The sequence below is a fragment of the Lepisosteus oculatus genome, chromosome 10 (genome assembly GCF_040954835.1).
Source record: "Lepisosteus oculatus isolate fLepOcu1 chromosome 10, fLepOcu1.hap2, whole genome shotgun sequence".
Lineage (NCBI taxonomy): Eukaryota > Metazoa > Chordata > Actinopteri > Semionotiformes > Lepisosteidae > Lepisosteus > Lepisosteus oculatus.
The window spans coordinates 8,804,344-8,820,883 of record NC_090705.1 but is presented as its reverse complement, the minus strand read 5'-3'; the positions used below and the strand labels follow the sequence as shown (position 1 = coordinate 8,820,883).

Sequence of the window (16,540 nt, the reverse complement as noted above, 5' to 3'; positions counted from 1 at the left end):
ATAGGGGAGTGTGTGGACTTGTGTAGCGTCATATATGGAGTGCGAACAAACCCTGGACATCCGCAGAAGAGGAAGTCCCTCAGGAAGGGTATGCCGCTGAATCGGGGGGGAGTGGAGTGTGAGTTCTTGGAAGACGCGTCGATTGTGAAATTACTGGGGTTGCGAGGAAAGCACACTGTCCTCTCTTGTACTGCGTCAAAGAGGTAACTGAGAGTTAAAGAAGAGCTCTGGTAGCTGTAGCGATGGAGTGGTTTCTCACACAGCTGAGCCAGAATGCTTTTGTTCTGACATCATTTCCTCTCTGCTGCAGCTGAATACTGTGGATGGAATTGTTCTGCCTCCAGGACTTTGGAGCACAGTTTGGGAAGCCTGCTGTGGGCTGGAGGCTACAGTTTACTGGAACTTCAGACGGGCCTGTTTAGCAGTGGCAGCTTGTTTACTGAGTTTTATTTTGGCTGTTTTGACTACGTTTATACAGAGGACCATTAAACCGGTGTTCTAGGAAGTTTTTATGCTCTTCCAAGAAAGTCGTTTTCCCAAGAGGAGGGGCAGTTTATTGTAAGCTGGCGGATTTCCACCTACAAGCAAGTGAATGGGTTTTTCACGCTGGAAGTGTCAGATTGCCTGCTGAAGGTTATTCCCAGCGACGAGGGTCCGGAGGAAGAGAATCTTGGAACACGCTAAAGGGCGCTGAAGGTGGAGTACTTTCTTCGTTTTAAATCCCTTTTACCATTAGAGGGAGGTTGGTAGAATGGTTTGCTAAAGAGGTCATAATTCTGTAGTGTCGAAGCTGCCCGAGCCTCACAGATATTCCACACTGCGGAGCTGGTCAGTTTTGATTTTGGTTTGGTGAGTAAGCAAACAATGTACTGAACAGGAAATAACTATTATGTAAATAAATTATTTGTTAAATGCTGATAAAGCTGTTGTTTTCTTTTATTTTGCCAAGGAATGCAAACAATTCAAACAGAATAGAATGTGAATGAGTCTTGGCAGTGTTATGTTTGCCTCAAGACATTAGCAAGCAAGGTAGCTTGTGGAGATCTGTCTGTGATGACATGCATCTGGTCATGCTTTGCAGCAGTTGTGCAGTTACCTTAGAGTATCTTCAGTTGTGTTTTTTTCAAAGCTTTCCAAGTTAGCATGTTGGTATTTGGTTTGGCCACTGAATTGCATTTGCGCTGTTCCTGGAACCATTCAACGGGTTGTTTGATTGGATTTGGTTGGAGATGCAGATATTATCAATGAATATCATGGTGTCCCTCCTCTGAAGACCTGATTCCATCCACAGGCCATTGGAGAGGATTGTATTGGAAAGGGTAGGAAATGCAGGATCTTGGAGAGTTTAAATGTTCTACAATCTCAAGGAGTCAAGTTGTGACTCCCTTTCATTTCCCTGACAGTATAGCAGCCGTCTGTGATTTAGCATTGCTGAGCAGGTTTCCTAGTTCAATCAACAGTTTACCAACATCTACATTTTGGTATTTCTTAATGTTAGTCTATTTTGACATCTAGCAGCTCCATTTCCTTCTGCTCATTCTCTTGTATAACAGATGCCCTTCTGTTATACAGATGTTTTTAGAAAAAATAGATTTAGGTTATTGATTGTTTTTGTCGTCATTTTGATTAATTATTCATGACTGACTATGGTACACTCTGGTGACTTTTGAGTGTTGCATAATTGCTAAGTTATCTTGTTAAGTCAGAGAATTGATCGGGCCCAGGGGGTGAGGTGATTTAACCACTTGAATGACGGGCCTGGTGAAAGTCGGGAAAGGAGCTGGTTTGCCCCTCTGATGAAGAGGAGGACTGCTTTGTTCCAGCAGTATGTTGAAGCGGGGCTGCTGAGACAGGCCTGCCGGAGCTGGCAGGCCGACTGGCGGGCTGTTCCAGCGATAGACCACGAGTAACATCGCCGTGCCAAGAGCGCTGAGCGAGTCAAGTCGTGTGTGAGGCTCTGGGCTGCTGCAAACTGTGGAGTGAGCTGCCTGCACTGTGCTCTGCTGATGGAGTCCTGGGACCCGGTGTCCGTCCATCCGTCTGCCCGGTGGCCGATCTGGGTGTGGCACCGTTCATGTAGGCGGCACCCATCTTTCTGCTCACGGTCAGCACAGTCTTGCAAGGTGGGGAGGCGGCGCAGGTGCCCCGTTAGTGCTCCGAGTTCATTGGCAAAGGGAGTTTATAATAATTGCTTACACTTATATAGCGCTTTTCTGGACACTCCACTCAAAGCGCTTTACAGGTAATGGGGACTCCCCTCCACCACCACCAGTGTGCAGCCCCACCTGAGTTTGCCCATCATGACTGTTCAGTAAAATGTGCTTCGAAAGCCTTAAAAATTTCCTCAAAACTTTGTGAATTTGTTGCAGTTCTCTGTAACACGGTTTTTGAAGTTGAGTTTCCAGACTAGAGATGCACAGCAGTCATTTAAGTGGATCACTAAGTAGTGCAATTACAAACTTTTGAGGTACAAAGTATATCCTTTGTTACAGCTCTTCCTGTGAGGTAATTATTCCTGTGTCGGTATTCTGCTATGAATTTATTTTAATGTGGAAGAAATCTCCCTGAAGTCCATGAGGGGTTACAGTCACTGCTGCTGTGGCTGTGTCCTGGATGCACAGGGCATGTTAGTCCCCAGTACTCTTGACATTTTCCTTTTGTCTTTTGTATTAGGCTGATCAGAAAATACTTTTAAAGTCAGCCTGTATTGAATGCCTGAAATAAAACATAGACGTACTAGGCTGAATTTGGAAGGAAACAAATACCAGTTTGCCACTAACTATTAAATAATTGGAATGGATTGTAGCCAAAACTACCCTGACTTTGTTAATGCTAGCTTCTCATTTATACGGTGCTGTAGTGCTCATTAGACTCAAGTCTGTCTAGACTGCTTTAATGTGTAGTTAAGAGACTACTACATTTGAATAAACAGCACAAAAGAAATGGTGGAAAGGCGGGTTTCAAGTCTTTTACAGTACCCTGTAGAAATTGCACACTGCCTTTGTAAGGGCTGGTGCAAGATCTGAACTGCAAGAGACCCTGTATGACCAGGTTTGCTTTGAGCCATAGAAACCCGTGGAGCCATGCTCTTGTTTCATATTCCTCTCGGTAAACCTCAGGTTTTAGGTTAGATGTTACAAAGTGCAGTGTGTCCTGTGACAAAGGAAATCTTTATCCCTGGTATTAATAGCAAGAAAATGCAGAGCAATCTTTTTCTTGGTATGCTGCCAGTGGAAGTCTTCTGCTATTGTCTTGGACAGAATGTGGTTATTTTATCTCGGTTTCTAAGCTCAGAATTAGTGTAAGAATTCATCAAGGTATCTGTAAATGTACATGACTTTACTCTCCTACACATTTCTCAGCTTTCTCTTTTCAGTAAATGATGCATTTTTTTTCCCCTCTCAACCAAAATGACACATTTTGCTCTTTTCTCAAAAGGGGAATTTTTTCTTTCTTGTGGCAGGGCCGGGGACGAATTAATAGAAAACGCAAATTCTTTTTTTAATAATTGGTTTAAAATTGTGCGGCCTCACAATCTATAGTGCATAGTTTTCAGCAGTTTTAAGCACTGAAGAGATCTGCATAGCAAGAGTACTGCATATCTCCCAGGAAGGAGGTCTGTGAGCTCTGTCTTCTAACAGTCTTGCAGAGCTAACGCATTTGAAGTAATGCAGGTAGGGTACTGATGAGGATTCATGTAAGGAATACCTGGATCATGGTAACCACACGCAAGGAATGGTGGGTTCAGTTTCACATGGGTTGTTAGTGTTAAAAGTTGGATTTAGTAGATGGGGATTTAGTTCTAACATTTTTCTAAAAGGCTTCCTCTGTCTGATCTTGCTTAAGGTTTCAGGGTCCTAGTTAGCTCATTTCTTTTACAGCCTGTGATTTTATACACGTGGTGGGTTGAATGGCACAATCAAGCAGATCTGAAACCCTAGCTTCTTTAAAATTAATTTTCGGTCTTTTTAGAGTATTTTTAGAGAATTCCTGATTTGCTACCCGAGTTTGCTCTGCGTCCCGAGTCTGTTGTCTGAGGCCTCTGATGGGCGTTTGAACGCTGTGCAGCTCTCTGGGATGCAGTCAAACCAGCCTTGCGGTCTTTCCCTCGGATGGCTGTGGAATGCGGGAGGCTGCTGGGAGAAACTGCTTTCTGTAGTTACACCCCCAGCAGGCACAGCAGGCCGTGCGCTGTCCACAGTGACCTCCCGCATCAAAGGGAATTTCCTCGCATACCTTTTCTGTTTTTTTTCCGCATGTGCGTCTCGTTTCGGGGACGCCCAGAACCCGCCAGCAGAGTGGCGACTGAGGAATCTTCCGCTGTGCTCCAGCCGAAGCAGTGGTTGAGGTGACATTGCTTTCGGGCATCGGCCTTCTCAGCGTGTACTTTTTCCCCGCTGGGTGTCGCTGAGTGACTTCAGGGCAGCTTTGGAACACTTGCGCGCGCTCTGCAGACTTCTTCAGATTGAACACGAACCAGAAGACATGTGGAAACCACGTGGGCTTGCGTTAAAAACTGCAAACAGGAGGCACTTCCTTATCCAAAGGGTTGTGGGAGAATGGCGCAAGCTACCCTTGGCCTCTCTCCAGAAAAGGCAGGATGAGTTCCTAGAGCCGTATAGCTAGTAGCTACCGACCGGTCTGGAAGGGCCGGGTCATCTCCTGTCGTTAGGCGACAGCAGCCGGGAGCTGTAGATTCGGCAGCTGCAGTCAGGTTTTGGAAACCGGGACAACAGGCTGACGGGCTCGCAGGGCATTAACACTGTTTACTCAGCTGAATGACGCTTCCACTCCAGTGCATAGACATAGCAGCGCTCTGCCTCTTGTGCGGTGTGCTCGCTCCTACTGTGGAGAAAAGGGTAATGGTGCAGAATTCAGTTTGTTACATCAGCTGTCATAAGCACTTTTGTTCTCTTGCTTTACCTCTGTAAGAAGTGTGATTTCACCTCATTGTGAATTGTCTCATTTTTTTTTCTTGATATTCTCATGAAATTGACACGATGGTCTGATTCATGTTTGCCATCACATTTCAACCATTAGAAACTTGTGGGCTGAGTGTCTCTCCTCTGACTGTTCTTAGTCTTTATATTCTATTACAACACCAAGTGTCTTTAAAATGGAATTTGAACTTTATAGTCATTTTCCTCTTTGGCAATTTTCACAATTTGAATGTTTTACAGTGAAAAGCGTCTGATTCAGACCAGACTGACTACTGTACATCTCGAAATTGCTTTAAGATCAGTTTGAGGGTTCTGATGTTTCTTCTGCTTTTCCAGTCACGTTTTAAACACGGGTAAGAATTCATTTATCAGCAGAGGGGTATTCATGTTAAACCTTTCAGATTTAAGTGATTGGTGTGACAACTGCAGAATTTGCTCTGCCAGAAGCTACAGTTGGGGATTCGTTTTTTTTTATTTTTCCTTTTATGTGGGAGGGCAGGAGAATCCAGACTTCTGGCCATTTGTCAGAAAGTTCAAAGGATTCTGGTGAGATGTTGGCAGAATCTGAAAAGCTTGACTCCTGCTTTGGCCTTATCCTGCCTTTTGGTTTGAGGACTCATAACATACTAGCTTGATTGTCAATTGAGTTATAACATTGAGGGTGTCCTCATCAGACAGGGTTAAATCAAATGACTCCTTCCTCCATTTGGGCTGAGAAAAGGCAGGTTTAAAATTCGGAATGTTAACCTTGTGTTTGAGGAATTTGATTTGCTTCATTGTTTGATTAAGGCCTGTGGTTTTGTCAAATATTAAAGCTGTTGTATTTACAGGTGTTTCTGGGAAAATAAGCTGACCTTTGTAAATGTTATCTTTTTTGCCTCAGTTGTTGAGTGGATTGGGTAAACAAGTCTCTTGTGTGGCAGTTTTCTGCTATTAAAGCCTTAGAAGTTCAGGAGAGACAGGTTACTTGTTAGACTTCTTTTCCCTTAATTTTTCTTTTTTTGATCCTGATTAGCTTTCTAGAAACTCCATGCAAGCTTTGCATTGTTCCTTTCTAGATGCTCGGTTTCTCAATCTGTCGACTGCTTCAGGGAGACAAATTGCCTCACGGGAGGTTTATTTTCACCCCTGTGGAAAATGAAAGGAATCCCCGTTTCCCTTGGCATTTGTATGAGATTACAGTGTGTAGGTTTGGGTCCTGCACAGCTGACGCTAAGACGTGGAAGGAAGGCTCATTTGAGAGTTTCAGAAAGTTTCTCATTCTGTCCTTCTGATTTGACACCAAACCCATGCAGGACAATTTGTTGGATGTGCTCGTCAACAGAACCTCAAAGTTTAAGACGGTGTAAAAGATTGCTCCTTCTAACGGAGGTCTACATTAACTTGACCGGAAGAAGCTACACAAAGTAACATGTACTTAGTCGAACAGGTCAGGCTGCAGATGTGTCACATCAGGGAAAACAAAGAAAGCTCCCCATTCCCAGTGAAGACCTCTACTGTAGAGTTCGGACAATTTTTTAATCTGTCTTCTTAACATTTTAAAACTTCAATGAATCATTCTGTGCTTGTATAAAGAGCATTGCTACATCGCTGATTCTAACTGGTGGTCCCACTTAAGGGAACACGGTCTGTCCCCTTGTGATATCTGCAGCTTCACAGCAGAAAAACATGGGGCGAAGGCAGGGTTGTTTTTTCTTCCCTTTTGCCAGTTTTATTTTTTTTTTCTTCGAGACCGGAGCCGGACATTCCCTCTGCGTTAATGCCCACTCCCTTTACTGTGGGTGATGGTTTCTGCTGGGAGATAACCAGTAATATTGTGCAGTAGGTATGCCTTTGAATCTCGGCCTTCAGTGATAAACAGGAAGGCCTGAAACTTGTGTGCCCGTGAGTCGGCTGCACTCTTGGCTGAAGAGCTTGGTGGCTTTTCTCTTCATACTTCTCGACAGAGGTGTCCAGTCTACCAGAAGTTAAGGTTACAAACGAGAGGAGGTTACAAACTGTGAGTAACTCTTGTATTGTATGTATTGTACTATTATTATATAATTCGTTACACTGTGGCTGTGTTGTGTGTGTTAAGCCGCTGTTGCACTGCAATTTCCCTCACGGGATCAATAAAGTATCTATCTATCAAACTGTTCAGCTCACCTAGCCCATCTGTTTGGTTGCTCTTAGCTACTTGATCTGCAGATCCCATCCTGCCAGCTCTTTTAGAGATGCCAGGGCATGGGCTTTATAGCATGAATGTGTGGCTTATTGCGTACTGCCACACCCTGTGTGTTGAGAAGGGACTCGTGTTGATGTGTAAAGCACGTCGCATAGTTTCCACTTTTGGGTTTTTCTGACTGCGAAGAGTTCTCATGGGTTGACTTTGTCAGTGCCTAGGAGAATTCTCCAGATTTGTAAATGGTTCGCTCGGTTTTCTCCGGCCTACACTGAAAAAGGTTCAGTTCCTTTACCATGTTGGTGCAGAACATTCCCTTGAGCCCGAGAATGTATCTGGTTGGTCTTCTTGGGACCGATTCCAGAGCAGTCGACGTTCCTGTATCCTGGTAACCAAAGTTGTACACCTGTCGGGTCTTACGAGTGCATTTTACGGTTTATCTTAACATCCCTTGGTTTAAATTCTGTGCCTCCACCCTGCCATTGTTTGCCTTTTGTATTATGTCCCCACAGCATATAGAAAATGTAAATGTCATCTAACCTCAGCGTTTCCCAATTTATATTAAGTCGGAGGTCTTCCACTGAGAATATGAATGAGTATGCAGTGTATTCTTTCAGTAGAGATATTTTAAAGCTGTCACTGGGCCTAGGTTTTAAGCAGTTTGCCTGGATTGCGGTGCAAATTACTTTTATATTTCTGGAGTTATCTCAATATCCTTTATCCCTTTCAGTTTTTTTTCAAAAGTTGTCCTTCAAATGTCGGTGAACCAAGTTGGGACTTAAACGCCGTCTTGGTTACCGTTACGACTTTTCTTCAGTGCTGTGCATGTACAGCATAGGGATCAAATATGATGTGATGATGTTTAACCTGATTTTTCACGTAAAGCAGATCTACGCTAGGAGCATGTGTAAATGTTTTTATGCCTCCAAATCCGTCTACAGCTCCTGTTGTGTGGCCTTTATAGCCAACGTTGCAGTGTGCGCAGTACATCATCCACCCACAGCAAACTGGGCAGGTTTTTATTTTACACTTCGAGTATGTTAACTTCTGTATGTGAGGTACCTAGTGCTATATACATACTTCACTTTTTCATTCATTATCCCAATATTTTGTCCCAGCAGTTAGATGTTATAGGGTAATTCTGGGGCTGCTGATAGGCCCATGACCTTGAGATAATGAAATCAAATATGATTCTGTGACTTAAGAGGTGTCAGGTGTCATCTAGTGGTTGAAAGTTATTGCATTGCACAGTTTTCGGTATGCATGTTGGTGTGATGAGGACAAAATGGCATCGAAGTTAAAGAGTAGGTAGCGGGACAGAATATAGTTTGGAGATGGAAGCAGTTTGGAGTTCCAGCTGCATAAGAAAAATGCTATACGAGTGCAACATAAGTGTCGGAAACAGTGTAGTTTCAGCTTACCCTTAAGGCCCAAGATCATGCATGATGCAACTGAAGCGGGCTCTTGGGATCAAGCCCATGTAATATGAATGCACTAATTGGACTTACTGGGTCCTTTTTTTTCTACCTTGGTGTTTGACTTGTTCGAGATTAGTCCTGTTCTGTTCAGTAGAATATGCTTTTCCCTGGCAGCTTGGTGAGATGTCTGCTCTCCTGGCTTTTCCGAACAGGATTGAGTAAACGCCAGGCACTTGGAAAGATATAAGGATTCTCCACAATCTTAAATGTAACTGAAGCAGGCCAGGGTCTCGTCTTCCCAAAACTCATTAGAACGGTTTGCACAGGATAGAGCCCTTGAGACTAGACTGACTGTGTACACTGTACAGCTCTGTGGAGTACATGGTGAAAACGGTGACAGGTAACACCTGTGTTTTCCAAGTAAAGCAAGGCTTCTTGGAATGAAAAATGAAGTGTCTGAGTGGTCGTTAGTTCTACTTTCTCCCATGGTTCATTGCCAAGATATGATTCACTTTAATGTTTTTGCTTATGGTGTCTTACTTTGCTTTGAATTGGTCATAACGTTTTGCTAGTCCTGTCGTTCTTAGACTTCTGTTCAGTGTTAGTTTATTGCAGAGCTTTATCATTAAGTACTGTTTCTTGTGTGACTTTATGTGACTTCATACTTTGCCGTTCTGGTGCGAGTGCGGCTGTTCAGGCCTCCCCCGAAGTCAATATTGACTCCCTCCTAAACGTGTGAGTCCATGGGGAAAAACACAGCCCCCTGTCAGCCGCATGGTTTCCGCAGCGAGGAGTGGTCTCCCTGGGGGGCGCCGCGGGAAAACCCCTGCTCTCGCGCGCCTCTGCCCACCGAGGTGCAGTCGACATTCCCCCTTCAGCGTCTCCCCACCCGGAGGGGTGCTCCACTACCGACTTATCAACCCGGCACATGATTCCAGTGCTGTGTTAAGCTTGTGAAATTCTTTTGCTGTTTTATCATCTAGGCTGTAAATTACATTTTGTTGAGTTACTTTCACGTTATTTATTTTATTTTTAAGGCAGAAAACTACAAATTACCTTAGACATTGATGAGCCACGGACACTAGCCCCTTATTTCCAGCATTTACTAATCGTGATTGCTGATGCACTGAAACAAGCCAGCCTAAATCAACCACACAATTAATGTACCTAGTTACTGGATTGAGCAGTTTTTCGCCACTGCAGAGTGTGCAATTAATTCTAGAGTTCAGAGATGCACGTCAAAGATTCGCACCCAGATTATTGAATCTTAATATGGCCTGTAAGAATTTGGCTAAATGTCATTAACTTCTGACTTTCTTCCCTTTTGTGCTTGACCTTTATTCTGTTTCATCCCTTAGAATAAATACACAGAAGGTCACTCTGTGCTCAGTTTGACTGGCTGGTCTGGCCCTTCTCAGTTTGTGAAGGTGGTACCTTCCCAGTCCCCTTTGCATTCATGTGAACCTCTTCTGCACAAGCTGCCACATCTGGCTTAATGGGATGTAGTGGACTCTCTAACCTCCTCTCAAAACTTTAGATGGGAATGGGGTAGGGCTGACAAAGGACTTTGCTTATGTGTATATATAGTAAATTCCTCTTGGAAGATTTCCTGAAGCTTCCCCCTTGATTCCTCTGACTTTTTACAGTTTTGCATTGCAAACATTTTAAATGGGATTAGAGCATTTGTATCACAATAATCTCAGTTACTGGTGACACTCAGCATATGTCATTTGTCCTGGATACTCAGTGTTTGGAATCAGGTACAAAAGCCACTTTTATCCCCTACTATTGAGCTTTATGAATAGATTTATGACCTCATCAGCTGAGCGAGTTAATTTAATTAGTATGACTGCTTTGCTGTCTTATCCACAGGATCTTGTGCCATCCTCTCAGGTGTGAAATTCCTAAGTATAGACAGCTGGGATCACAGGGGCTTAGCATGGGGATGTGTGAAGCAGCAGAAAGGAGGCCAGATGGTGAAGACCTCCGAAGGCACAGTCCTCTTTGGTCTTGCAGCTATGTTAGATTCTGGTCTCTTCTGGTGTTTAGACAAGTTCTAATTATGGTACTGATTTATTTGAAGCAGAATAAATGACTCAAGATGTAGCTGTAAAATTTAATAAGGATGGAAGTGTGTGAACAATCTGACGTCCCTCAAGTTCTCCTTTCATTCAGCTCGACTCGACAGTTCCTCTTCTCCTACCAATCAGCTGTGCAGTGAGCCTGCAGGTGTACTACACCCAGGTGCATTCTTTGCATCAGTGGTGGGTGAAGTGGATCCCTGCCAATGGCCAACTTGCTTGCATTGGTATAGCACAAGACGAGAACTTTTGTAAGTCGCTTTCTAGCAGAGTAATGACCCCAAGCATGGTGCCGCAGCCACACTGGAATGGTTTGACAAGGAGAGTGAATGTCTTTGAGTGGCCCAAAGTCCCGACTTTGCACAAAATAACTGGTGACCGTTGTTTGTTAGGAATCGTTGATGGAATGGAAGTGTTGTATGTTTTGCTTTTCTCCCTCCTTCATATGTAAGTGTTAATTACAGTTTAAAGTACTTAAAGTTTGAGTAAATTATTTAATCAAAAAATGATTAGAAGGGGGGTGAATCTGACAAAGTCTTGGAATTTAAAAACAAATATAAAGGCACCTTATATGGTTTTCAAATTCCGTTTCTAAAAGTGTTTTAATGTTTCTAGTAGTTTGATAAGAGCCAAACCCCTACTGATCAATTGCATGGTTGACAAAAGCTGAGTTTTTCAGATGTCTCTAAATGCATTATTAACGTACATTTCAGTCCTAATAACTTATACATTAAGCTTATTGCACATTACACAGCTTATTAGCCTATACAAATTGTAATTTTCAGCCTCTAGACTGTCCCAGGAATAAGTGTACTTTTCCAGTGTGAGTCATCAGTTTATTTGTAGCACAAAATCATGGGAGAAAATGCATTGCTGCCAGATTGCTAAAGGTTGTCAAACATGCTGGTTCCTCTCTATGCCATAACTAATCTGGTTATTTAGCTTATTAGATCATATTTGAGCAGATGTAGTAATTGAATACCTTTTTTTTTCCTCGAGCTTTGTCCTTGTTTCATTTTGGTGGGTGTTCCCAGTCAGCGGTCGATGGCTCAAAGGTTGTAAAACTTCAGCCGGCTTTACACGTGAAAAGATGTCGAACAGTACGTTTATCAGATGACCTCAAGCTTTCTGCTTTGTTTCTCTCCTCCCTTTCCTGTGGGTGACCGCAAGTCACATGGGGGCTGACGATGGCGCAAGCCATTGATGAACTCATCTTTGGCAGAAGAGTCCTCAGTATCGATGCGCACCCATTGAACTGTGCTTGGCTTTGTCTGTTTTTTTGGCATCTGGTAGAGATTATTCTCCCCCTCAAGCAGATTTCACAAATGTTTTAGGCTGTGAAGCTTTTGAGTACTTTTTCGCTGGTATCTTTTATAAGGAGGACTCGGAATCGGCAGCAGAGGTAGTGGCTCGTCTCCCAGCTTGTCGTTTGCTGACGGTATTCCATCTGTGGCTGCTGGGACTTGCGGTGACCGAGCCCCACCAAAACTAGGAAAATCGGATTCCAAGGAATTGTCATGGAAGTCCTCCCTTCGTGGGCCTTTTTTGTGCTATGTTTTATTTTTAGACGGGGTGAGACGGGTGATTTCCACACTGGAGTTACACAGTCGTCAATGTGGGGAGCTTGCTTGAATGCTAGTGGCTCCTGTACTTGTGGTAATGCTGTTGAATGTTCGGGGGGCATTAGAGGTGACCAAAATTCAGGTTTCCTGGCAGACCGCATGCAAAATATAATATGTTACTAGCCCTGCAACAAAAACACCTAAGAGCTTGTTAGTTCCATTACAAGTTCTCTGTTGCCAAGCAAATGCACAAACACTGGCACTCCTGCTGTCAGTTTCTAGCTGTGGGATTTAATAGAAAAAAACCACAAGGCTGGGGATAACGCCTTCAGGTAATGATTCAATGCTCCCTATGCTGATGACGGAGCAGCATAGTGCAGGTCGTACGTGTCATTTTTCCTTTTTTAACTTGTCGTATCACGTTTTTTGTTCACTGGATTTCGCAGGCAGTGTGTTTTTGAATTAGATTTAATTGTGCCTGTGTGTCGCTGTCTCTCATGAGGCTCGGGCGCTCTGTCTTAGTGCTAAAGCTGGGTCACTGATGGGCCGCAGCTCCTTGCTGGGTTTTGCTGGAACTGCAGTGTTGAGATTCGAAGGCTGTGCTTCAGGGTGCACAAGAGGAGAAATTTAAGATGGAATTGCGATAAGGCTATGCACGGGTTGAGTTGTGGGTCCAATTTTAAACTTCACAAAGAACTCCACTGCGGTGCCTCCGAGTCTTGTGATCATGAAATTGTTGAAATTAACTCTATGTAGTTAAATGTGGGTACACAGAGGCCACAATTGTTAGTCTTGTAGGCCTTCCGCTGGGTGGCATCTTTTCAGGCACCTCAGTAGGTTAAGGACATCAGATTGCTTTCCTGACTTTGGAATGCCCTTTTGTGGGGTTCATCAATTGAAAGCATCTGATGAGACTCGGGGTTACTTTAATCATAAGTTCATATCATCAGGTATTAGCTGATGTAGAGGTCAGCCTGCATTGTAGAGGGTCTTTGAATCATTGCAGCTCTTACTTTTTCATCTGAGTTATATATTGCAATTTGAGCAAATTAATTTTAATGTAACACTCCATAAAACCTTTGCAATAGAATAGATGCTCAGTATTTTTATAACCGTTTTACCTTTAAAGGGGAAACAGTTTCTCTTCTCCTTTCTAGTAAAATGTTGGATTCACAAAATTTGTCTTCAGCTTCCGGCTTGCATAATTATGGAATGGGCAGAGCCCTTAAGAGGAGTATTCGGAGGAATGACTTAATGGTGCCTCATTATTTAACTTTGGTTGCTGTGTAGGCTCCAGGGCTCTTGCAAACTATTCCATAAAAGCCGTGCTTAAAATCCGGTTTGCATCTGCACTGTCCAAGCAAACGGTTGTCACTGTCATCCATTGCTTAGACTTGTCTGCTGCGCTGCTCTGAAGTTTTAGATTTTTAATTAAAAGCGTGCATGAAGCAGCTCATGATCTTTGAAAATATATATGAAGCAGGATGCAGAAGAAGGGCATGTACTGTTTTATGCGTGTAATAACCTGTCAGCTTTCGTGCAGCTCATAAACGGTATAAATATGAGTGCAACATCCTTATAGTTGATCAGTCCTGCCACATTTCAGCACAGCGTCTCTGTGTTCCTTCCTTGTCTTACCAGTGGTCTTCTCTCCCGTTCGCAGGCACCCCGGAGCTTCCTGTGACTGCCCTCTGGACGAAGCGCACCTGGGAAGCAGGCAAGGCAGGGCGAGGTGATCGACATGCCGGCAGAGGTCAACATGTCTTAAGCTCCTGCGATTGTGTTCTGGAAACCCTGTCCCCCCCCACCCCCAACCCCCCTTCCCCAGCTCCCCTTCGGACCCCTCCCTGCCTTCCCGTTCAGGACCCCGTGGATGTGACCCACGAGGAGGGACGCCTGGCCCGCACCGGAGACATGAGCCTGCAGAAGCACCAGCAGATGGGCTCCGACCGGGACCTGCAGTCCGCTGCCTCCTCCATCAGCCTGCCCTCCGTCAAGAAGGCGCCCAAGAAGCGCCGCCTGTCTTTGGGGTCTCTCTTCCGGCGCAGGAAGGACCCCAAGCGCAAGTCGCGGGAGCTGAACGGGGGGGTGGAGGGCATCGCCAGCATCGAGAGCATCCACTCGGAGATGTGCAACGACAAGAACTCCGCCTTCTCCGTGGCGGGGGTGGCCTCCACCTCTTCGGCAGCCTCCTCCTCTTCCTCCTCCTCCTCCTCCTCCTCTGCCGCCGCCGCCGCCGCCTCCGTCAAGGCGGGCGGGGAGCTGCTGGAGTGCCCGCTGTGCCTTCTCAGACACTCCCGGGACCGCTTCCCGGAGATCATGACCTGCCACCACCGCTCCTGCGCCGACTGCCTGCGCCAGTACCTGCGCATCGAGATCTCCGAGAGCCGCGTCAACATCAGCTGCCCCGAGTGCTCCGAGCGCTTCAACCCCCACGACATCCGCATGATCCTGGGCGACCGCGCGCTCATGGAGAAGTACGAGGAGTTCATGCTGCGCCGCTGGCTGGTGGCCGACCCGGACTGCCGCTGGTGCCCCGCTCCCGACTGCGGGTAAGAGCCCGCGCCGCTCGCAGAGGGGGGGCGGGGGGCTGTCCGCCGTGGCCTGTGTGGGATTTGTCTTTCCGGTGGGTTTTGGCCTCATGAACCGAGCGCCGTTGAAACAGACCGCGTGATTCCTTTTTATCACCGAAGGGGCAGTGACCCGGAGTGCACAAACACTCTGGCCTCTTTAACCTTGTCTGGATGTTTGTACATGGTGTACTCATCCTTTAAACCCCTCCAGGTACGCACTGGGCTGTACCCCCACCAGGTTTTTGATCTCTGAACTTCCTCGTTGATTGGAATGTCAATCCATTTCCCCCCCCCCCATTTGGTTTCATATTTATAACTTGTTGGTCTTTGAAGGAGACAGCAGATGTACTGTCAAGGCTTTATATACACTTAACACATCTGGCAACACCTCTTGATTGGGCTCTGCTGGTAATGTTGGTTAGAGCAAGTGGGGAAAATGCATCGTGAATTAAGAACACTTGTGTAAAAAAAAAAACTTAAATGATTGGCGGGCAGCTTTTTCAGTTTTAGTATGTGCATCATTATTATCTTTACGAATGGTGTTAATTTAAGATGCATGCAAGCGAAATGCACAATGTCACTTCATGCCTGTGGGGTGCCTCTGCATTTTCACAGCCACCACAGTGAACGCAAAATATTTGCTGATGGAAAGTCTGCAATTGTACGTTAAAAAAAGAATTGTCACATGGGCTGCTACACAATAGTAAAGTTTCACTGCTGCTTATCAATCAACATTTACAAAGGGTTTGTCCGGGACGAATTTTTCTCTGGCCCGTTTTGCAGTAAGGAGCTCTGGCGTGATGGTACGATAATGCCAGGTTGAAGTGCTCTGTCACTCCATGTCACTCCTCCATCTGAACGAATCTGTTGTTCAACCCGCTGATAATAGGTTAACGATATTAAGGACATCCAACAAAAAGATTAATAGTTCAGGTGGGTACCTGTGTCAGCATGCGTAGCCTGCAAAGGAACAAGTAATAGGTTTGTTCCATGCCGAAAAGAGAAGAAAGAAAACGTAACGTTTAGGCCGTGGAGCCTTCTTCAGATGAAGATGCTCACACCTGAAGAAGGCTCCACGGCTGAAACATGTTTTCTTCTCTTTTTAGCATGGAATAATCCTATTAATTAATAGCATGAATTAAGGTGCAAATATAAGCCGATTTTGTCCACTGCTTGAGTTGTAGATTAGAATCTTCTGAATTATGAGCAACTAATGTCTGATGTTATCTATAGACACTAGTAACTTCTTAGAATTTCAGGCTGCAGTATGGTTATGTAGACTTAAAGCTGACGTGTTGGTGAATTATGAGAATTCACGTCTGACTGTAGCAGTGTAAAATGTGTATTTTAAAGCAACTTTGTAGGAACTTCACATGAGCAACACCAGTTTTGCAATGCAGTTCATTTGCAGCAGAGAGTGAAAGCATGGGTTATGTTGCGAAGCCAAACAGAACCGTTCAGCTGTTTCACTGTTAATCCCAACATAGCCTACTACTCCTCCGCACTCTTCGTAAGAAAGAATGCTCTGCTGTTCAGCCATGTGTCCACGGCTCAGTCTCCCATTCCCACAGCTCTTCTTGCTGTGGTTTGGAAAGAGCAGTCTGTCTGCATGCAAAGCTGTGCACTATGTGCCCCCTCTGCACCGGTTTCTGGGCAATCTGCCGTAGCAGCCAGGAGAAGACGTCAGCCGTGCACACGGTTCATCGTGGTGGGAAAGACCAGCAGTCTGACCTGGGGGGCGGGGCTGAACCAGGGCTCTCCTGGGGGAGCACTCGCTACCAGTCTCCTCCGTTAAAGGAAGCTGT

General features: G+C 45.0%; 1 protein-coding gene across 2 annotated transcripts in view; it reads left to right on the top strand.

Moving 5' to 3' along the window:
- The first annotated feature begins 486 nt into the window (after window positions 1–486).
- The window catches only part of rnf19a (ring finger protein 19A, RBR E3 ubiquitin protein ligase), a 30,977-nt gene continuing 14,923 nt past the window's right edge, over window positions 487–16,540 (top strand). The window contains exons 1-2 of one of the 2 annotated variants that reach the window (XM_006635976.3): window positions 487–696; window positions 13,826–14,714. In XM_006635976.3, the coding sequence (XP_006636039.1) occupies window positions 14,077–14,714 (638 nt within the window). In that variant the 5' untranslated portion in view covers window positions 487–696; window positions 13,826–14,076. Of the gene's footprint in view, window positions 697–11,675; window positions 11,701–13,825; window positions 14,715–16,540 lie in introns of those variants that run through there. The other variant, XM_069194841.1, reaches the window with a different exon arrangement.